Below are 23,139 nucleotides of genomic sequence, written 5' to 3'. Positions count from 1 at the left end.
ACCAGAGTGAGTTTTTATGATCCTATATCGACCCCCTCTGGAAAAAGCACTGCATTCATGAGATGCATGAATGGGGCAGAGGGGTTGGCACAGCACAGGACACTGACATCACCCCATGGAGGGACCCCCAAAGGACCACACCATGCCCTCACCCCCCCCCCCCTCACTCCCCCCGGCACACTGCTGTCTGTTGCCATTAGCAAACCCAGCCTCCTAAATGCCTTTACAACCCCGTTCTGAACGCTGTCACATCTCCTAAGTGTCTTAAAGTAATACTTGATGATATTCTCCCCTTCAGTAAACATATTGATTAGATTACAAATAAGATTACCGCTGAACACGGCCTTTTGCAAAGAGCCAGGCACCGCTCTGCCCCCCCTCACGAGGTCGGGGTTCTTTTGCTGCCCGAGCACTGATTATTGCAATTTATTGCAGCTCTTCTCTCCCTCTCCCCGCGGGGACACGGAACAATTAGAAGCTGCATTTTGGGGTGATTATAACACGCCTCGGGGGCGTTCAGGAGGCAAAAAGCTAAAGAGCAAAGGACTTAACGACCTGGAAAGGCAGCGATCCCTGGCAGCCGTTCCCAACGCACACAGCACCCAGCAGTGCGGGGCAGCCCCGGGTCAGAGCTGCCGAGCGCACGGAGCTGCCCGCATTTTTTTTTATTTTTTTTGTTATTATTACTGTTATTATTTCTAATTCGAGCTTTGTTTTTCTCGCTTTATCAGCCTATATGCACCCTTCCTCCCCTTCGCGTTTTCTGCTATTTACCTCCCAGCAAACAGATATTTCTGGCTCGGAATGAGGCAGACGTGCCGCCCCGTGCGGGGCTGAGCCGGGGATGGAGCCGGGTGGGCTCCGAGCTTCCCCTGCCGCCCGCCGCGGGGCCGGGAGCGGATTCGGCTCTTTATTAATGAACGGGCTGCAATTAGCGAGCGGTTCCCGGGGCTCCGTGACAGCGTCAGCGATGCCTTAACTATGCGCGACTTGGAAGCCGTGCGGTGCAGCTTTCTTACCCCTTCTCCTCTGCCTTTCCCCACGCAGACACAGAACCGTACGGCAGAGACCGTACTGCAGGAGGCGAACAGCCGCTCCGCGCACGCTGCCTGCGCTCATCGCCCATACAGAGCGCGAAGGGCTCCTCCCGCAGCACAGAGCTGCCCTCTATCCGCTTACCGCTGCTACTCCCTTATCGCGCTCAGCCGGCTTTACGCCCTGGGCACCCGCTTCAGCTGTTGCTTTGCGCTACCGGCACACAGCCCTCATCCAGCACCTCTCCCCTTCAAACCAACCTGGCCCTCGAGCAGGCAACGGGGTAAGGGTGGCACTGATATATGATAGAAAGAGCGAAGAAACATTAAGTTGCTCAGCTATTACTTTTCAAGCATAAGCGGTCAGTCCCAGCACACCCACCTCGCAGCTTTCCCTTGCTCCTTCAGAAGGGGAAGAAAGCACCGGGCACTGTGTGCAGACAGCAGAGTTGTCCCTACAGGACACTGCATCCCAGCGCCGCCTCCTGGGAGATCACACAGACCGACCCCAGCTCCATCCCTGCAGTTGGCAATGCTCCATTGCAGCAGTGTGAAATTAGAGCACTGAAGGCAGGACAGAAAGCCAGGTAGCACGTGAAAAATTATTTACATCACTTATATATCTGTAGATAGACTTCGGTTTGCTGTTGGATTGAGAAGTACACAAGTGCTGAAGCGCCCCATCCTTGGAGGTGTTCAAGGCCAGGTTGGATGGGGCCCTGGGCAGCCTGGTCTGCTATTAAATGGGGAGGTTGGTGGCCCTGCGTGTGGCAGGGGGTTGGAGATTCATGATCCTTGAGGTCCCTTCCAACCCTGGCCATTCTGTGATTCTGTAAAGCCACGCTGTGCTCTGATCAAAGGTTAGGAGCAAACTGAAGCACCCAGCCAGCACTCGCCTAAAGCCCAGATGTGCAAACAGCCCTGCAGGAGCACTGGAAGTCTCTAAAGAGGCTCTTCCCAATGTAAACATACAGTACAAAAGTTTACAGCTGGATGCATGGATCTACATACACAGGGCAGGGAGAAATTGCTGCTTGCGTGTATCAGGTGTGCAACCAAGCAGGATTCTGACTTACCCCAACTGTTAACTCTTCTCTGCCAGTTTCAAAGCTGTTGAAGTGACTACTGTGTTAGCATGTTATTTGTAATTCAGACCATTAATGAAGATGAGGAAATTTCTTGGATCAGACTGAAGTCTCCAATGAAATCTGAGCTGTTGGGAATATTGGTGGCATTGATCAGTGCCTATGCATGCCTTTCCCTGCATATTTCAATGCCTTGGAAAGCATATCAGTTCAATTGCAAAGCTGTGAAATACGAAAACAAGGCTCACATCAGAGTGCATCGTATCTCAGTGGTTCCATGGATTTCTGTGCTAGAAAAAAGCCAACAGCAGTAGCTCAGGAGCATTACAGCTACACACCATCTAATTTATGGTGTTGAAGTAGAGCAAGGCTAACATAAGGCAGGGTGCAGGGCCTGCAGGTCACATGCAAGAGTGCTGCAAACTTATAGTAAAGGGCTGGTGCTGCACCAGGGCCCAGAGCTCCCCTCCCTGCAGGGCGCTGACACACCAGGGCTGTGCAGCATTCACTGTGTTCAGCTCCAACTTCTGCTCTGGGTCATAAAGCTTCTGAGAGGCTTTAAAATAGTCACCATCTCATTCATATACATAAATGTGAGCTACAGGAGGGCTCACATTCCTGCCTGGAAATCAGGGACTGCCTCTGGGTGGGAAGAACTGCATGGAGCCAAGGGCTGACTGCACTTCCAGATGTGATGTAAACCAAAACCAAGTGCTGCAACCTTACAGATTGCCTCCTCTGCCCAATTCCTCTGGCTGCTCCAGCACTTCCCAGCCTTCTGCCTGGACAGCAGAGAGCCAAGCAGCTCCAGTTTCTCAGGTATGCCTTACCCCAAAGCAACACACCAGGGTCAGGAGGTTCTTCCCAACTCACCTGCAGCAGCTCTGTGCTCGTTGGATGGAAGGAAGGCTATGACAAGCTATGACAATGATGTGGCCAGAAGTCAAGGCCGTTTCTTTGTACTTAACAACATCACCTAATTCCAAAGACAGAGTGCAGTTAACAAACAAGTAAAACCTTCCAGTAAGTGCTGTACCTGATGGTGGGGAGCATAACACTGCTGCAGCCCTCTGCTTTGCAGTGGGTCTCTGTGCCACGTGAGCAATGCAGCCCTCCAGCAGCACATGTGGTGCAGGAACCCATAGGTAGGTTTGTCTGTCCACAAGAAACAATGATGAAAGCCACTGATTTTTCTGTGCACCTAACAGGGGGGACTGGGACCTCACAACTGTGAGTTTATTTATTGTTGTAAACCACTCACGTGGGGAAAATTCTTTTTTAAAAAATCAGAAGCGAAACATTCAGTACAGAGCATCAGAAACAGACCTTCTGGTTTTCACATCAGTAAACAACAACGAGTTCCTGATGGTGCTCTTTCACAGCCGTGCTCCAAGTGTTCTATCACACCTCCTTCTGCATCCCGCTGCAGCAGCTATGGCTGAGGAAGGAGGCTTGCCCTCTTGCTTCACTAGATCAAAACCAAATACTTCTCAGGATCTCTTCAAAAAGTTTCCCCACTTAAAAACCAAGCACAAAACACCCCACGAGCCATTGGCCTCCATCTGAGATCCCCAAGCCAATAACGATGCTTCCAGATGGAGCAAGTTACACACCTCCAAAACAAAACAAAACAATAAGAAACCAAAGTGCATCTTTAGCAAACAGCATCCCCTCGGGCAGCCCCAACTTTTACTGTACCAAGAAAAATAAATTCAAGAGGAGAAAAGATTCAGAGAGAAAAATACATTAGCAAATACAGATAAATTTGTTTTTAATAAAGGAGTTAATTTTCTTTCAATCCTATATAAAACAATAGCAATTAAAAACTTCATTTTTGAAAGTAAATATTTACATATGAACAAGTAACTGTGCAAAATTTACATGAAAAAAAAATGGAAAGACAGGATTTCCTAAAAGACAAAATGAAAGGGGTGTAACAGTTGTCAGGTGTTGATAAAAATACTGATCAGCATTCAGTTTACACGCAAGAGAGTTAAATTCTACCATGAGAGGTCACACAAAGAAAGCCAAAGTATTTACAGTCATAAAAGTACTATCAATAGACAATTTAATACAATAACCTCTGAAAATATAAAGAACCAATTAGTATATTTGTAATAAAAAAATAGGTACAAAGAAGGGACTTTGCTCTGGACATCTTTAAAGTAGGCCCACAGCTTGCATACAGTCTTTTAGCAAAATAATTATAGTTTACATAGCCATTTTTATGTTATGTGCCAAAAATTATGTACAATTACTGACAAAATACACCAACCATTTTTCAACACTTGATTCACACTGATGATTCCTCTCAACTTCGATTTTATTTAATCTAAGCTTTCACTTTAGCTAAAAAACACAGTGCAAGTAAAATATATTTATGCTGAAAAGGTTTCTCTTTTTTTCCTTTTTTTCCTTTTTTAACTTTACAGCTTTACAAACTATAGCAAATAAAATGCATTTTTACAGATGCTGCTAAAACATTCAGAAGTAACCCTCCTTTACGGGATTTCAGGGCCTCTAATAAGCAATAATGTGATTAAAATTGAGGTTATGTTTAAAATTAACTGTATATCCCTCTAGATTTGGAACATTTGGGGGAAAGATAAATATCCTTAAAAAAATCAGTTTGCTTTGCTAACTGACTGTTCAAAAAAACCAAGCTAAATGAAATGAGGTCATCTGCTGTAGACATATGCCTATATAACTGATTGAGTTGAATAAAACTGAACTGAAACGCACAATTAATGTCAAAACTGCTACAGGGCTGACAGGGTAGCTAGTTATTTGCTAAACGATTCCATCAGTCTTTATATATGGCTTGTTTGGCAAGAAGGCCACTCAATCAAGAGATGAGTTAAAGTTTAATTGTCCTTTTATAGTATCCACAGGCCTTGTAAGTATCCTCACTGTTACAGAAACGTATTTTCTCTCACACTGAAGAGTTTATTTATAAACAGGAATATAAAACTGTTCCATGTAAAGAGGTGGCTGTTTTTCAAACAATATCCCATTTGCTTGTTACAAAAAGGCGAAATCTGCAAATATATAAAAAAATGTCCCCAGGCGGCTCTCCGTCAAAAATACCTTGATCTTTTCCACTTTACTTAAGGAATGCTTTATATAGCAATAGTGAATGGCTTGTCTCTCGCTCATTTTCTAAACAAAATATGAGGTCCCTGAGGTTCACCCGCGTTATCCTTTGTCGCGTAAACTGTCTGGTTGTTCCAACTCCAGAGCTGCCTGGGACTGCTGCACTCGAACCAGATCCCTGGGGAGGAAAAGAGCAGAAGCATCAGAACAGGTCTGTGGCCACACTCAGTGCAGAGCTTCGCACAGAAAACACAAGATGAGAGCCAGCGGAGGACGTCCAGGCAGCTCGCAGACGGTGCACGCTATCAACTTAGGCATTTCTTAATTAGCGTTTTATTACCTGCAGTTCAATAATTAAATGCTACCGGTGATGCTTAACATAATTCAAATTAAACAAACGAACAAACCATACCAAAAAGCTGCTTCTGTCTGTAGTAAGGCAATCCCACAAAGCAAAGCAAACAAAAAGCCTCAGTGTTTGTACAGACCCTCGCCCTGCAGCTCTTTCAGAACTGGGAATTGCACCCATCCACGGGGCTGGGAGGTCTCCAATCACACCCTTGATCTCCCCTGATCTTCACAGCAGAGTGCCACCAGCTCTGCCTGTTGCTGACGACAGCTGGGACCAAGCTCAGGATTATATTAAGCAGCAGCTATTCTGGACACCAGCAGACATTCTCTAACCATCTCTGAATTCCTGTCTATCATTTGGCAACGTTTATCCCTCTGGTACACACTGGTCATCTGCCACAAGTAAAGCATTATTTGTTACTTCAGAAAAAAAAAGAACAAGAAAAACAGCAGAAAGACCACAAGATTTCTTTAGAGATGTTTAGACATGCCACAGCCCTTCTTCAGCTGTTTACATGCAGGTGGACTCCTAACCAAGCTGATAGAGCAACTCTGCTACAGCTGAGTCGAATTTTCACTTGCAGAAGAGAAATCACAGCTGTGAGAGGACACAGGTGATTAATACAACTCCTATCTGTTTTTTATGCTTTCCTTTACGTAAGCAAGGAAATCCCACAGTGCTTTAAATGCCATGAGATCCAGCAAGAACGCTGTCTACAGTAACAGACTGTCTCTTTCAGCAGATAGAGACAGATATGGATGTATCACTGAGTCTTCCAACACGTGCACCCAGCGCCCTGTCGGGCAGCGATGCAGCACAGCAACCGAGGCGCAGCGCTGCTCCTCATCTCCCGGCACAACAGAACGGCAGCAGTGAGCACAGCCGCCAGCAGATGGCACAAAGAGACCAAAAACCAACTTTCAGCTCCAGCTTTACAAGCCCGGGATACTTTCAGCAGCTGCCCGTTGGAGATACTTTGCTCTTTGTGCATGAGAAGAAATCATACATGTGGCGTGACTGGAAACAGACCATTTCCATGGCTTGCTTATAGATACATTTTTTTCACCTCCAATTTCATTCACTAGAATGGTCTGCTACTCTTTTCTCCATGAATTTTAAAAACCAGCTGACACCAGAAGTCCATTGCCTGGCGTTCTGGAGCATCAAAAGAAGTGTTCCAAGAACACCGTAGACCTGAGGAAAGCAAGAGTAGTACAGTAGCACAAGAGCCATGTGAACAAGCTGCTGAGACACACACCCATGCAGTCCTCTACATGTCACATCTGTATGCTGATTCTTGGTGCACACAACTGAGGAACCAACCTAACCCTGTGTTGGAAGGTGCTGTCACTGCAGCACACCACCAGCAATGGAGTTGAATCACAGAATGGCCAGGGTTGGAAGGGACCTCAAGGATCATGAATCTCCAACCCCCTGCCACACGCAGGGCCACCAACATTCACATTTAATAGCAGACCAGGCTGCCCAGGGCCCCATCCAACCTGGCCTTGAACACCTCCAGGGGCATCCACAGCTTCTGGGCAGCTGTGCCAGCACCTCACCACTCACAGCAAGCACATCACTTGTCGAGCCTACAAGCCCTCTGCACTGCTTAAAGGCCAGATTTCCAAAGGCACATTTTAAAGCACTTACACAACATTTGTGTTTATTTTCTATCTACTTCAATGGACACTGGATGCAGGACAGCATTGGATGCTAAGTGTCAGATACATACAAGTTAGGAATAAAAGGTCTATAGTAAGAAAGGCTGGGTGGGGTTCTTTTATTTTTGTCTTTCAAATATTCCTTAGAATCACAGAATTGCTCAGGTTGGAAGAGACCTTAAAGATCATCAAGTCCAACTGCAACCTTACCATACTGCCCTAACAACCCTCTGCTGCATTAGGAGAGGCTCAATCCTCATTTTATTACATAGACCACTTCAAACCAATAGACATTTTGGGAGCCATTATAAAGAGAGGTAACTGCTACTCCTGTAGGCACAGAATGAGTTAAGCACCTTTCTCATAACTGTCAATAGAATCAAGTGGACATAAGATTGCAAAAATGACAGCAGCCTGTTGTGTTGATTTTGAAACAGTACAGTTATTACTTAGAGGTGATTTTACACAAAATTAAGATTCAGCATTCTGAGACATCAAAAGCTTACATTTACAAATCTGTGTCTAAGTAATGACAAACCTTATTTTCCACACTTCTTGTAATATGCCTTAGCTACAAACTGCACACAAACGGCGACAAGTGGAGCTCAATTTAAAAATGTCAAGTGACACAGCAGCAGAAGCACAGCTGTGAGTTTATCAGATCAAAAGCAGCTGGTTCTTAATTAAACGACAAAAAATTAGATTTCCTGGAAACCTGTGGTTAATTGGTTAACCAGTAAGCGATTAATCTAGGATAACTAAATTAGTCAGATTGAGATGAAACACAAACAAGCGTTCGCAGCAGATATGAAACACATTTCATAACCCAAGTGACACGAACAGCCTATTGACACTGCTGCACAGCTGAGCAGGCAATGCCACAGGAACACCCCGGGAGATTTCAGTGTACTGCTCAGAGGCCACATCATTTATACCAGTATTGATCTCAGGGCCACAGTCTGCAAACTTCCTAATTTTAAACTGCATTTACAAAACTTTAATTCGGGAATTTGTTAACGACTCAATATAAAACGAGGTGAACTATCCTGAAACAGAGCTTCTTTACAGCTGAAACTGCCTCAGCAGCAAAAATGTGGGATGCTCATTCACAAGCAGAATTATTCAATTATTACTATCCTGTCACTTGCTATCAGATAAATTCTGCAGGGAAAACACCTCAAATTATGAAAACAGAGCTTTTGGTCCTGTTAATAACAAGTCCTTTTTAAGCATTAGAGAAACCCTATATTCAGTGTCTTCCATGCACAAAGCAATTTTATATCATATCATGTTCATTAACTTGTTTACAAATACTGCAGATAGTTTATCAATCTACCTGAAATTAAATGAACATTAAACCAATCAAGTATTGAGCATACTGATAACTTTGTCAGAAGAGACTTTTTTAATCTTCAAAAGGCTAGATTAAGTTGTGAGATATCAAAGGATGTAGGTGAGCACCACAATCACACAGAAATTGTCCAACTGATCTGCTGCAGAAATCCTAAAACTAAGGCCAATCAATGATGATGAAATAAATTAGGCAACTTCCTATAATTGGAAGCTCCTAGTGATTCAACTCTATCACTTCAGCCACCTCACTAAAGGCATTAATTAGGCTGTGCTATTACTTAATCAGTTTGGCTACAATTATAACAATCTCTTCCAAATCCGTGGCGGTCCAAAAAGGCACAGACTTGAGCAAACAGCAACTGCTTTCTAACATGCCCCAGGTCCCACAGAACAGGGAACATCACTCAGTTTTACTCCCCATGTCATTGCATCGATGCTAAAAATTAATCCTGGCCCTGGAGAAAGAAAATCTGAACACATTCAAAATACAATTCTGCTACTCAGAAACTTCCACACACGAGGGAAGAGAGCTCTGAAAAAAAGTCTTTTACAGTGGAGTGGTGCAGCAAAACCAAGAACTGCAATTACACCATACCTCTGTCCCTGATCCAGATCCCGGTGAATCCACTTTCCTTTTCTTCCTTGGGCCAATTGCAGCTAATGCAGTCAAGTTGGCATCCCTCTGTCTCATCTGTGCTAGCTCTTGTTGCTGCATCTGCATTTGCCAGAAAGAGGACCATTAATTATTTTTCCTTTAAATTTTCCAAATAAAAGTTAACCTTAAAGTGAAACACTTACCTCCTTGGCCTTCTGTTTCAGCCTAAGCTGTTCTGGATCTTCTTGCCTGGATCGAGACTGTGTTGATAAAATGACGAACACGGACAGGTCAGGGAAGAAAAAGAAAAAGAAAAATCAATTAATTTACAAAAGCAGTTAAAAGAGGATATGTCTTATACTGCATATGAAGGCTTTTCTTAACTCCCATGGGAAGTGGAAAGTAGCTACCTATCACTTTTGGAGAAGAGACAGGGAAGGAAAATCATTCTTAGAAATTAAAAACATTTTTCCATTTCTTAGCTTCAGGTAATTGTTTTTGAGAAAGCACCCCCCCTTCTTCAGCTTTGTTAAAAACAGGAAAGGAACAGCACACATTTATGCCTAAAGAAAACCACTATGAGGCACAACATACGCACAACTCTGAATCTCAAAAAGGAATCACACCTTTACCTTTCAGAAGAATTCCTCCCATACATACAACCACATGGTTGGTAAGAACATTATTTGCTGTGCCTACAAATGGTCAAGCTGCCATTTGAACAGAAGGCCACTTAAGTGGCCAACGGACCTCAAGCATCACCACCTGCCCATCGTATTCCATATTCTTAGAAGTAACAGAATGCCTTATTTCAGTAAACTCTATAGTCTGATGATATTAAGGCACTGCCTTTGGTTGTGTTTTTGGGGATATGTGTATCAGCTCTCTTTGCTTCTAGTTTTCTGCTTTTTTCCAAGAAGTCAAACAAACAGAAAATGGGAAGAAACTCAAGACAGTCTTTCATTCATACTCCTCACACAGCAATACCACGTGTATCCAAACAAATGGTGTTTTCAATCCCATACAACAAAATAAATTATTCTAATTCAATACTCAAGCATCCTTCAAACGTTAAGCTTTTCCTCACGATTAACCAAGGTCTTTCCTGCTGCACTCCAGGTGCCACAAACACAGGAAATTATAAGAACATGCAAATTACTGTTTCATAGAGTAAGTGCAGTGATTTACATGTATCTCACCCCAGTCTTCCCTCTTCTGAAAAGAATGTATAAAATCTTTTCTTACTTCATAGGTCACATTTTCTAGACTTGTAAATTGCTTTCCTTCAGAAATCTACCTGCCATAGGGCTCCTGGACAGAGTATTCCATCTCAAGTGTAATAAATAGGAACCAACTGAAATGTTTGCTGACGTCTTATGTGCAAACATTGCACTAACCAGTTTTGATGTCATCAACTCCTACCTTACCATAACAGAAATCCTAGGTTGTTTTGTGAATTGTGCTCCTTCCTAGGTAGTCACATTCATCCTATATTTGGGTCACCAAGTACAACCAAAAAGTGCAGTGCTTACATCAACTGCTTCCTATTAATTACATTTCTTCTATTTGTCAGAACGTTTCTGAACTCTATTCCCCAAAACACTGGTAACTTCTCTATTGCATATAATTTAGGAATACAACCAAGCAATAAAATTAGCCTTTTTCCACAGTGAAAAGCACAAAGACTGGCTTGGAGGGCCTACTAAATTTGGGGAAATGCAATGAGAAAGGCACAGCAGCTGCCCTTTCTGTGGAAAGCAGCACAGAGCTGTACCTACAGATACAGCCCTCATCATGTTCCACCTCAGAAAATCAGTCTTTCCTTCACTGGATGTCCTTTACAAAGAGAAGAAATTCTGCACTTTTGACGTAAAAAAAAAAAAAAAAAGGAAGACAATTTGCAAATGTGTGTGAAATCCAAGCACTTGCCTTTGCTGCACGCATTAAAATTTCCCTTTCTTGTTCATCTTTACGCTGCTTCTCTATTTGATCAAGTTGTTCAAAGAACTTGAGCTGTGCCCGAACGTCACTTGCTTGTTCGTATCTTTCATCATCCTGAAAACATGGCAAATATGTTCCTCATTACATATCTTAAAAACAAAGCTGTTAGCTTGTACTGTACTGGAGAAGAACATATACATTTAAATCTCAACTGTTCACTTTGTCCTTTTCAACCAAACAGCAAGTGTGTGTTTACACCAGTCAAACCAGCTCTTAAAAGCATTTTGTTCTATTTTGTGAATTCATCAGACTTTGACTTCCACATTAATACCATCAGCGTTTTACCTTCACAAACATATTTTAGAGATTCTTTTTTCTTCTATTTGCATCTATTAAGCATATGCATCTGTCAGACAGCAGTCCTGAGAATTCAGAGCAGTGCTCCTTAGTCCCTCACTGATCCCAGCAGCATTAACAGATGCAAGCAACTCCTTCTAATACAACACAGCCGGGTGATTGAAAAGCAGGTAAAACTCAGTAGCTCGTTTTATATTCAGCCACTTGTTTCCCTACAAAGGAAACTACTCATTTAACATTAGCTTCCCTACTCATTTAACATTAGCTACCATCAAAAGGAGTAGAGGATATGCTTCCTATGTGCTGGCAATGGGAGGAGGGAAGGATATAAATTGATGTAAGCCTCAATACTAGATTTGGCTGCATCTTCTTGCTAGGGCAGTTGTAGAGCTGGACTTCTATAACTCACAGTATCCCTTTTTGGAGGGTCAGAGCAGTCAAAGAATATTTCCTTGAAAGGAAATATTAATATATGTTCAACAATTACTTTCCTCCCAGTGCCCGGTGGGCCCATATAGATAGAACTCCAGAAACAAAGGAACACAGGGGTTCTACAATTATATCATCACTAAGCACACAAAAAAGGCTTCTGGAGAACAGCTCCTTCAGGTAGCTTCAATTGGAGATCAAAAAGGTAGCTGGCAATGTTGCTGTACACTTGAAGAAAGGAAATGAAAGACGAAGAACTCATCTATCACATCACTCAGCTTTGCTCTGGGAGACTTGATGCTGACTGACCTTTACCAGACAGCACACAATGCTGGGGTGTGGTGAACAACAACAAATCACATCTTTTATCTGCCTCTCCCATTGTACAATCACTCAGATTTTACACATTTGATATAATTAAGTGGTAGGAATAGTTCATCTACATTTGTTTTAAAAACAATTTACACGTGCAAGCTGAAGCCTACTAGTCATCCAGATACATTAATATCTTAGTGTAAGATGAATCAGAGACAATAAACTGCCTAACTTTAGAGAATGAAGAACATCGAACACATGCACATAACAGCACACTGTGTGCAGTGTGATTTGTGCAATTAAGCAGTTACCTTATAAGAAATATTCCTTTGCTGAGCAGTCTCTGATAGTTTTTCCACGAGGTTTTGTAGTCTTTGTTGTGTAGCATGTGATACATAGCTAACTACGTCAGGATGGACTTCTGTTATTCCATGTTTTTTACCTATGATCAGAGCAAAAAGTTATAGAAAAAATAACAATTAACAATACTACTTACACAATTCAGTTAAACATCATGGCCAATGTCTATCATGGAAACGTAAACGCTTGGCAAAGCGAGGCTTTCATGCATGTATGAAAATAAGCATTAGATAGGAAATGGTATACACCCAAGTTTAGCCTAGCAAAGCTTGTGACTACTCAGAAATGCTGCATGCTACAGCAAAACAAGTAACTGAAGAAGGCCTTTTGTTATTCTATCACTTGTAGACTTGTAAGTAAACATGATAAAGTAGCTCCTGGATTTATCTTTTTTTCCAAACAAATTTCATTATTTTTGTTGCTGTATGATTTTATACAGTCAGTTTTAACCAGGTACCGTAATTTTAGTGTTAAACTGCCATACTTCTATAGCTTTGTTATTCTTCACACCATTCCACTTTCATAAGCTGAACGATCACCTACAAGCACCCAATTACACAAAAAGACAACTGCTCTAACAACTTTAGAACTACTCAAATTAATTTGTACGGAAAATGCCTTTCATTGAACACAGCACTGGTGAAATGTGCTTATTAAATCTCCAGAAACATCAGCATACCTATTTCTAATATCCTTCTTTGTAAAGGTGCCGAGAAGAGGAAGGTTTCATCTTTACAAGACCTTGTTAACGTGCCCACCAGCTCCGAGTTTGTTGCCAATATCCGAGCACTTTCCTCTGACAGGTTGACTCCAGCCATTGATGCAACGTCATTAATGTCATCGTCATCCCTTAAGAAAGGAAAATTCATTACAACCATTAAATTTACACTTATATCTACACACACTGCTACAAAACCACGGCTGCACATAATGAGTTCCATAATGAATCTGAATATTCCATTTCATTTTTGCTTTTATTATGTGCTAAAATTAAACTAACATCATTGGATTCCAAAGAGGAGCATTTCTGTCATTTTGCATTTCCTAACTGTTTTTCTCAATATCTTTTCTTATGCAACATTTTGGTACCTTAAGAAACAAGAGACTAGATACATCACCACCACAAATAACAATAAACTGCTCTCATCATTGTAAAACAGGCTGTACATCCAAACAATCTGAGCAGAGTTGGAAGGTGCAGAGGAATTAATTCTATTTGCTTGTTCAGACAAGAATTGTTTGTGAGTTTAAATATTTACCCTTAGTGCCAGGTAAATGATAAAACCAATCTGGCACAAGCATGTCCACAGCTGTTTGTACAAGTCTTTAAGGAACAAATCTGGCTACAGAAAATCAATTTTCAGTTCTTGGGCATTTACCTAGCCTGATTCAGCACCACTAGAGTACATGGACAGGTTCCCACTAAGTTCTGCAGGCTGCCCAGGCAGTATGTATGAGTACAAATGAGCACATGGTTCCTCACCTAAAAGAACCTCCCCCAGGTTCTTTCAGTTTATTCTTCTGAGCAGCAGCTACTTGTGTTGAAACAGTGGCTATAGCTTTGTTTCCAGGTAATACTGTTGGTTTTACCACAGGTACTGCAGGAAAACAGACAAGATTTGTACATCAAATTTGCGTCAGAGTTTAGATTTACAAGCCAGTCACAGGTAATAATGACAATACGCCTGGCACAAAGATTTTGCCTCAACAATTTCTGTCAGCATCTCACCCACCTAGAGCAGTGCCCTCCCATACAATTCCAGCACCCACACATTTTCTCTGGCTACAAACACTGCCCTGCACGCGTGCACCCCCAGCCACTACACTACGCACTGAAGATTTTAGCAGTGCTGCAATAGTGCACCAGTGGCACCTCAAAAGTGATGCTAAGCAAACCAACTGAATGCTATCAGAACGGCACATATCAGGTGACCTCCTACCTGTCTGAAGTTGATTCAGTTGAATTTGCTGAGGAGTAGTGAGCATAATACGACTGTGTGGTTGCCGCAGTGCTACCATCGGTGTCTGTGTCAACGTTACCTGTGGGGGCCTTATCAACGTCCCTGCTTTCTGAGGCTGTTGAATAACCTGTAGGAAGAAAAGAACCTGTAAACAAATCTGAAACAACTAGGGCTAAGAATCAGGTGGGAAAAACAAAGCCTAACAACCAACACATCCGTTCGTCCATCTAGGTTCAGCACATGTTAAGGTATTCAAGTTTCTTTAAAATGAAACCATTCTTGGTTGAAAAAAAATTAATAACCCACTTTCTGTGACCAAAAAAAAAAACAAACAAACCAGCAGAAAACCCCCTATTTCTGTTTAAGAACTCTATCTATAATCACAAAGATGTTTTCTACATTAGAAAAACAGAGGCAAATTGCATCTGTCTGAACAGATTTAAGAACTAGAAATAATAGCAACTTGGTACAGTTAATTCAGCTGGTTTTACTTATACTGTTTTCATCCAGAATCAGCGTAAGCCACAGCTGTGTAGCTTTGTACTAGGCTGCCTTCTTTTCCCCCCTTCTTTTTGGTTGCACTGAATATTTACAAATTGACCACAGTGATCTCTACTTTCCATTTCTTGCAAAAGTGTATGGATAGAGAAGCTCAGATGAATGGTAAGTGCTCATATACTAAGTAGCAAGAAATCACAGCAATTCAATTGTGCACATTAGTCAATACCTATCCCCAAAAAAACTTATGTGGAGGCACTGTTTTGCTACAAGAAGATATTAAGAGGTGGTGTGCACATGATACTACTCTTACCTGGTTTTCATGAAAGTTTACATACAGATCTAAATTTTTATTCCAGAACAGGAGAAAGAATTTGTCATTAGACTTATGAAATAGAAAATGAAAATTCCTCCATAATACTGCTTTCATGGCTATGCAGTAATTGAGAAAATCTGCCAGCATTTTTTGTTAAAACAGGAAATACAGTACTTTAATCAAATTGGATTTTAAATTATATATATTGTTCTCCTCCTTAGCAGCTACCCTTAAAAAAATGGTCAAAGACCTTCGACTGAATTAAACAATCAACCTGTCAAGTCACTGCACTCTGAGAAACCACCTGTTCAGCAACAGATGACACACTTCAACTTACGTACCAGTGGTGTCGACTGTCCTTGTTTACTAACACCAACTTGTGTAGGCTGAGTTAGGCTGATTACAGGTTGCTGTAGAGTACTTGTTACAGTTGCAGTTGCCTTCCCTGCTGCGCGCTGAACTGAAGGGCTGAGCATCACTGCTGTAAGTGCAGTTGTTGCTTGCGTTGTTGGCTGCGTTGTTGGCTGCTGTTGACTTTGCTGAATGAAAGCTGCAGAGTCTGGTGTTAACTGTCTCAAGGCAGGTAAACTCCTCTAAAAAGAGGAAAGGAAAGAATTTGCTTGAGTATTTTAATCCTATATCACAAAAGAAAATGTTAATCATAAACAGCAATTCATTTAATTTTAGTTCATTGTAACAGGATGCATGCACTTCTACATTAGAAAAGAAAACAGGATAGCAGCACACAGAAATACCATGCCACTTCCCACTTTAAGCTAGACAGAGCAGCAGCACCTTTAGTTGTAGAAACTGGGCACATTGAGCCCACCTAGAAACCTTAACATATTTAGCAGCCTAAGCTCACACTGCCTTCCTTGACTGCATTCCTAACTACATACACCAAGCTATAAGATGTGATGGATTAGACGACTGCAGTGTTTTACTTACATTAGCTATTTCTGTATGGTAACAATTTGTCCCTGTGAATAGCTCAAGTATGAACAAGCATTTAAGACCCCAGAAACGTCAACACACACCTACAACTATAAATGCATCCCTTAATCATACATTAGTCAAGATATACTCTTACCATAAAGGGCTGTTGTACCTTCTCTGATTTTTCAGGTAGAAAACGTTTCGGAATAAAAATTATTTTGAGCTGTGTCCAATGACTATAAAGTTTATGACAGATTGCATGTATTATTTAGAGATGACAACCTTCCTGTTTATCCACACAAACACGCACAGAAGCGTAAGAGTGTGAGTTTGTCCAGAAGGTCGGCTTTTCTCTCTCATTCAATCCCTATTTTTCAGAAACCATAATAAATCAACTCCTAGGCTTGGAGCTATGGAAAGAAACAGTTCATAAGTCATAGGAAGCAAACCCTCACTTCTCAGATTTCTTAAAACAGCCACCTACTGACTATGCCAATGAATTATATTAACAAACTTCTGGAACCAGGAGACAAAAAACATTATTTTAAGAGAGCAGAAGCCTAACCAGGTACCATTTCAAACTCCATCTACACCCTCTTGGAATTCTTGTAGTGGCAGAAGATATGCTTGTGCTCACTGCTGCAAGTAGATAACCAGGAGGTGTAGTGAACACACATTACCTTCAGAAAAGGCACAAGGTAAGGTTGAGGTGAAGAATTAAGTTCTCTGTAGAGCCTACTGGTGAAATCTTCTGCTTCAATTTTTCCATCCTTCAAAAAGAAAAACGGATGAAATTGCAGAAATTAAATTCTTCAACACCAAAAGAAGAGAAATACTAAATCTATTGAAAATTAGTAGTTTTTAATCATTCTCCACTATTTTACTTATCAGTAGTTTCATCACAGTAACAATCTTTGAATGAAGCTGTCTCTCACAAAAGCAGTTGTAGATTCCTCATAGGAAGACACATTTCAAGATTTGATTTTGAGACTACTTCTAGTTACTGTGTGATAACACCTGGAATACACAACTTCATCTTAAATTAAAAGTCACTACCACCTACACTGAGCAGTAGTAATACAGAAATAAAAACTCATTCATAAATATTAATTACGTCCAGCTTTAACATTAGCTTCAGCTATTACGTTTATGTAAAAGTTTGCAGCTTCCTACACTGAACCATCGTGCCAGCTGTGAACTGCCTTCCCTGAAGTACACAATTCATCTTTTTGTTCTCTGTTTTATCAATAAAAATTGTTGAATTTAAAGACTTCATATCTGCACTATTTGCAACTTAAATTTAACTCACCTAAGTCAACTACTATAGATTAATGAGTGCCATGGGTAAGTTCTCATGAGAACATAAGCAAGAACGTCTGCTTTTCAAGCTTCAAATAAAAATTCATGCATATATTTTAACTCAGAAAAACTTTTTTCAGTTTCATTTTTCTGCTATTTTAAGATCTTTCTCCTCATCATAAGAAAAGCTTTGAGCTGACTTGGCCCACATACTGCTATCCCACAAAAAAGTTTCTTTTGAACTTTTTTTACCAGTAGGTTCTGTACCAATTCTTTCACATTAGCTGCGGTCTCTGAAGACTGTTTTCCAGATGATGCCAGTTTTATTAATGTAGATAGAAAGTTTTTACATTTCTTCACATTTTCCATTGTTTCCTGTTAAAAAGGGACAAGGGTGAAGAAAGCAAACAAAGGATGCTGAACTCTTTATAACAATTACTTTGACTACAAACTCAGAGAAATCAAGTCCTTCTCTCAGTTCATCACAAAATAATACTATCTATAAATTCAGGGTCTCTGCCACGTAGAAAATAATAAAACTGAAATAAATTTTTTGCTTTATAAATACACACCTTTTTTACATTTTTGTTATCAGAATATAAAAAATTCTGATTCTCAATAAAACTAGGAAATGCAAAGTATTTTATGAATGAAAATTACGTGAAAATAGGCACTGCAGAAGAGCAACAAATAGCAAAGCTCCTCTTCCCAGCACACAGCACAGTGCACTCTGGTTCTCCCTGCTGCACAGTCCTATAAACAAGTATCTTGAACAAGTCAGTGTCAGCTTCTTACCCCTTCTCATGCTGATTCCTTTCTGCTACGTCAAATGATACACATTCCCACGAATACGTAACTCATGGTTTTTAAGAAAGGAATACTTTAAAAGCCATTACAGAAATAAATTTTACACTTTGGCAGCTCTCAAAATTCAAGTGCTCTTCGTTTCACACTTAATAAATTATATGGTGCTGCTTAAAATTTTACTCCTTTTCTCCAAGACCAGTAGATAACACAACTCCTACATCTTTACTGCCTTCCACTTTATCAGAGGCTATGTGTGTGTATAGCTGCACATACAGAAATGCAGCAGAATTGATTCTAAAAGCACTCAATAGCTTACTGTGGCAGCAGTGGACGTTGCTGTTGTTCCTTGCACTGTTCTCTGAGGAGTTCCAGTTTGTACAGCTGTTGCTGCCCCCAACGTAGTTGTTTGTGCAGTACCACCCAGAACAATCTGAGGCTGCAGAGAACACAAACATAAGATTACTGTACTTGGAATATATTAAAACACGATTGCTTCCTGATCTGTCAAACAAACCAAGCCACAGGACAGTAGCCCCTCTTTCACAGCTACTGCAAAAGGATAATCCACTTTCTGCTGCAGTGGAAAGAAAGAGCCACCAGATGGCACAACATGCTACACATTCGAGACTGCAATGGCTAAAGTCGATTTGAGTATTGCACGATTTCTGCTTACTGAATTAAGCAGCAAAATACACAAGCATACCCTCATACAGCTGTTTGCCAACACAACTGATGTAAGTAACTTCTGTCAATGTTCAACCCTTTTGGCTTGTTCCTTCAAATGCCACTTTCACAAAAAGAAGTGACCCAAGAGCTGTAGCCTTCTCCAGGTCTTTTAATGAACAATAGGAGGATAAAGCATTTTTCTGCTTCTACAGACAACTTGGTAATTCAAAGTAAGATCACCATCTTTAAAGAAGCAGCATTGTAAATAAGAACTTTTCACACACAAAGTCCCACTGACAGACTTCCCACATCCTACTTACCACTGGCAATCAATATTTATCAAGCCAAAGCTAGCTCTCCAAACTTCAACAATACCTTTGTAAACTTGCTCTTTATGTAAAGATCCACAAGAAAAGTGGTGCCAAAGCTACCTTACTGATATTTGGGAAACAAAAAAAGGAGACAAAGATTTAACTTGTCTCGTTTTTCATAATCAGAGTAAATGAGAACAGTGATGCACACATTAGAGGAAAAAATACACAGATTGAATGATCTCTTCCTACAGTATAACAGCAGCGTAAATGAGTGAGACTCAGATACATTCATTCTTGGGCCTGGAAAGATCACTGACAGAAGCAAAGGCTCTGAGGGGAAAAAGGTTAACGGGGTGTATAACAAAAGCTGCATTTTTCTCACTGATAATAATCCTGTACACTCTTATCCTGTACATTCAGGGATAAAGAAAGCACAATTAGATGTTTAGGTGATAGCATTTGAATCCTCTAATTGCTGCCTGGAAGTCACATGGATCACTTCACACTTTCTGCACCATGTCTTACAATCATGTATTTTGTGTCCACAAGCTTACCTGCACAACAGGAGGGCGCTGTAACGCTGTTGTGGGCTGCACTGTCGTTTGAGCCTGAGACACTTGCTTGATGATAGTAGTTGGTGTCACCTGTCGTGCAATAATAGATGTTCCTGGTGCCTTGGGAAAGAGGAATAGAAAAAAAATATTCAGAGTGGCTTGGGTTCAAAGTGACCTTAGAAATCATCTAGTTCCCACTCCCTTGTCATGGGCAGGGTTGCTACCCATCAGATCAGGCTGCCCAGGGCTCCATCCAACCCGGCCTTTAACACCTCCAGGAATGAAGCATCCATGCCTAGTTCCTGTGGGCAGTCCAGACCAGTGTCTCACCACCCCCACCTCCTGACATCTAACCTAAATCTGTCCTCCTCTAGTTTAAAATCATTCCCCCGTCATGTCACTATGAGACCATTTGAAAAGCAGCTCTCTGTCCTGTTCATAGGATCCATTTAAGTATCAAAAGGGCTCAACAAGGTCTCCCCAGAGCCTTCTCTTCTCCAGGCTGAACTTTCTGGTGTATTCTTCTCAGGCGGAATCTCAGTGTTTTTTTTAAATGCTACAAGTCACTGAACTAACCTGCACTGTTGATATCTGCACTGGAGGAGCACTGGTAGGTGTAGCAGGTCGAGGAGTCATAGTATTCTGAGGCTGAGACTGGGCATGTGCCTGTGCTTGCATCTGCGCCAAGGCTTGTTGAGGGATCATCAGCAACTGCCCATTCTCACTACGCACGAGGACCATGCCTGTTAAAAAAGAAACTGGTCAACAAACACACTGCCTTTTTCAAACGTGAAGGAGTGTATTTTCCTCAGATTTTTGTCCAGGTTAGGTATATGTGGAATCGCATCCCTCTCAACCTAACACACCATAAGGAGAGGTTACAGTTGGCAACAGCTTAAAAATGCACCTGTTTGCTGCTAAGAAAGATGTTCTATGAAACGCTGCAACTAAAGCAATCTTGCCATTAAGCAAAACTCCTATTACTTTCAGAAAAATAAATAAATAAAAACTAGGTTTCAACAGCAACAAGAACACAACCATCTAAGTTCTAAATTAATTTCCCCATAACAAATTTAGTAATGAACATGATTATAAAATCATAGTTTTTCTCATGTGCATCTGCAACAGAGCGCACCGTGCCACACTACACCCCAAAAGGAAAATAAAGAAGAAAATGAAGCAGTCATTCCCTGCTCAGTCACTCAGATACTCAGATAAGTACACTTAACCCCACTGGATAGCTGTAGGGAACCAGATTTCAACAGACAGATTTTCAGATGCTAGCCTCTTCTTCTTGAAGCACAGATAGGACCGGGACAATGCGAACAGTTTCTCCAGGCTCATTCCTTCCACATCTCAGTCAGTCCCCACCACCTCAGCCTCAAGAGCTCTGCAAAAGGCACCTAAGGAAACAATCTGTGTACCCAAAATTGGTTAGCCTATCGGAGCAACAAAACTACAGGAGGAAACTGCACCATGAAAATCAACTGGCTCTACTGGAATTCGAGTAGTCCATGAATAAAAAGTCTACATACATCCCCCAAAACACGTGGAGATCTCTTCCATGCAATCTCAGAGCACGACCACCATAAACTACACATGAAGGTGAGATATTCAGTGATGAACTCTTGTTGCCCATCTTTGTCATGTTTCACAATAATCAGCTGAAGAATCTAAACACTCAATCAGTGGAAATCTTCAATATTATTATAACTGAAGACATGAGTACAGTGCAAGTCTAATTAGAGAGCTCTTTTCTAGGCAATGACAAATATACTGTACAGCTCATTACCACTTTGTTTCCAGCAAATGAGAAAGTCAAATATAACTACAAATGCTTTTGCTTAAAGAAGCTGTTATGTGCACACAAGTAGATTGACATCCATAAGAAGCTTTCCCAGAAACCACAATTTTGGGGTTCCCTAAGATATTCAAGGGCTAGCATATTCAACATGCCATCCAAAAGGTGGATGGGAAGAAAGAAAAGGCAGCAGATAAGCACAGAACGAAGGCTGCCTACCTCTGGAGAGCAAGCACCATGAAATATTCCCAGAGCTACATGTATAGTTGGAGCATGCCCACAGCAACAGAGCACAACTGCTCATCAGACAAAAGAAAAGCATTAGAAAACGTACCAACAAAGTTCAATTTTTAGCAGAAGACAGGCAAGCCAATCAGTGTTAACTCAAACGTTGACTCCACGCAGAGATTTCTATGGCAAGTCTGAACTTTTTGTCAAGGATCAGAATTATTATAAATAAGTTCTTCATACAAAGCCCCATTCATACCTATCCCTGTGTAAGTAGTTTTTCTACTGTGCTCACACACTTTAACACAGTTATTTTCAATTTGTGCTGTTTCTAACATCCCGTAAGTGAGGGTCTGCCACTGACCAACACACTGCTGTGCACTATATTAAGTACCTCTGCCTTTTTTACCTACGAAGCCTGATCTGTATACTACAAAATCATCTTCTCTACTACAAACATGAACATTCAAGCATTCTTTCCAAGTCCCTCATTAAAAAGTCATCAAAATAAATTTTAATTACCATTTTTGTTAGAGGCTCAACAGAATCGTGAAGGAGGCTCATATTTTAGTTTTTTTTTAGTTTGAATCAAGCAGTTCATCACGGCTCCAAATAAAGGTTTAGCAGAACTGAGTTGTGTTGCTCCTTATGCTGACAAGACTTGTCCTCCTGCCCAATGCCATGCTCACCTCATGTGTTCTTGTGGTGGAGACCTTCCTGGATCTCTCGTTTTCAAGAGAGCATTTGGATGGAAAGGTTCATTACCGTATGGCACAGCAGCATGACCCTACATTGTGTCTTCTTTGACTCTATTTGTATTCTACTTGCTAACAGCATTTCCATTTTCAGAGGGTTTTGTTCTGTGTGCGCTTTTCCTTATTTTTAATTAATAAAACTTGTAAAACCACGCAGTGAAATGAAAAGAACTCAGTCCATACAGTATGTCAGACAAACAAACCAGGCTTTCTTTATGCCTTCTCCTTTCCTGCTCCTTTGAAAGACAGCATGCCTTAGCACAGATTAAGGAGAAAGAATCCCTATCAATAATAGTTGGGGGAGAAAAAAAGGTTTTGTAGCCTTTGCAGACGCCCTTTATTATCTGTGTAACCCCATCCAGCTAGAGAACCTCCACATGAAAGAAGGAAAGAAGGAAAGAAGGAAAGAAGGAAAGAAGGAAAGAA

General features: G+C 41.2%; 1 protein-coding gene across 3 annotated transcripts in view; it reads right to left on the bottom strand.

Annotated features, from left to right (window-relative positions):
• Positions 1–3,873: 3,873 nt before the first annotated feature.
• Positions 3,874–23,139, bottom strand: part of TAF4 (TATA-box binding protein associated factor 4) — a 35,926-nt gene continuing 16,660 nt past the window's right edge. The window contains exons 3-16 of one of the 3 annotated variants that reach the window (XM_042884792.1): positions 20,506–20,672; positions 19,930–20,049; positions 18,712–18,831; positions 17,841–17,963; positions 16,970–17,059; positions 15,695–15,946; positions 14,519–14,666; positions 14,062–14,176; positions 13,258–13,427; positions 12,530–12,660; positions 11,106–11,231; positions 9,380–9,436; positions 9,177–9,296; positions 3,874–5,390 (exon numbers count right to left, since the gene is read on the bottom strand). In XM_042884792.1, the coding sequence (XP_042740726.1) occupies positions 5,223–5,390; positions 9,177–9,296; positions 9,380–9,436; positions 11,106–11,231; positions 12,530–12,660; positions 13,258–13,427; positions 14,062–14,176; positions 14,519–14,666; positions 15,695–15,946; positions 16,970–17,059; positions 17,841–17,963; positions 18,712–18,831; positions 19,930–20,049; positions 20,506–20,672 (1,907 nt within the window). In that variant the 3' untranslated portion in view covers positions 3,874–5,222. Of the gene's footprint in view, positions 5,391–9,176; positions 9,297–9,379; positions 9,437–11,105; positions 11,232–12,529; positions 12,661–13,254; positions 13,428–14,061; positions 14,177–14,518; positions 14,667–15,694; positions 15,947–16,969; positions 17,060–17,840; positions 17,964–18,711; positions 18,832–19,929; positions 20,050–20,505; positions 20,673–23,139 lie in introns of those variants that run through there. The other 2 variants (XM_042884793.1, XM_042884794.1) reach the window with 2 other exon arrangements.

Source organism: Lagopus leucura, unplaced genomic scaffold, assembly GCF_019238085.1.
Source record: "Lagopus leucura isolate 7727_CA_CO unplaced genomic scaffold, USGS_WTPT01 Super-Scaffold_100045, whole genome shotgun sequence".
Taxonomy (NCBI): domain Eukaryota; kingdom Metazoa; phylum Chordata; class Aves; order Galliformes; family Phasianidae; genus Lagopus; species Lagopus leucura.
The sequence above is the reverse complement of the archived record's forward strand: the minus strand, read 5'-3'. Positions and strand labels throughout refer to the sequence as shown.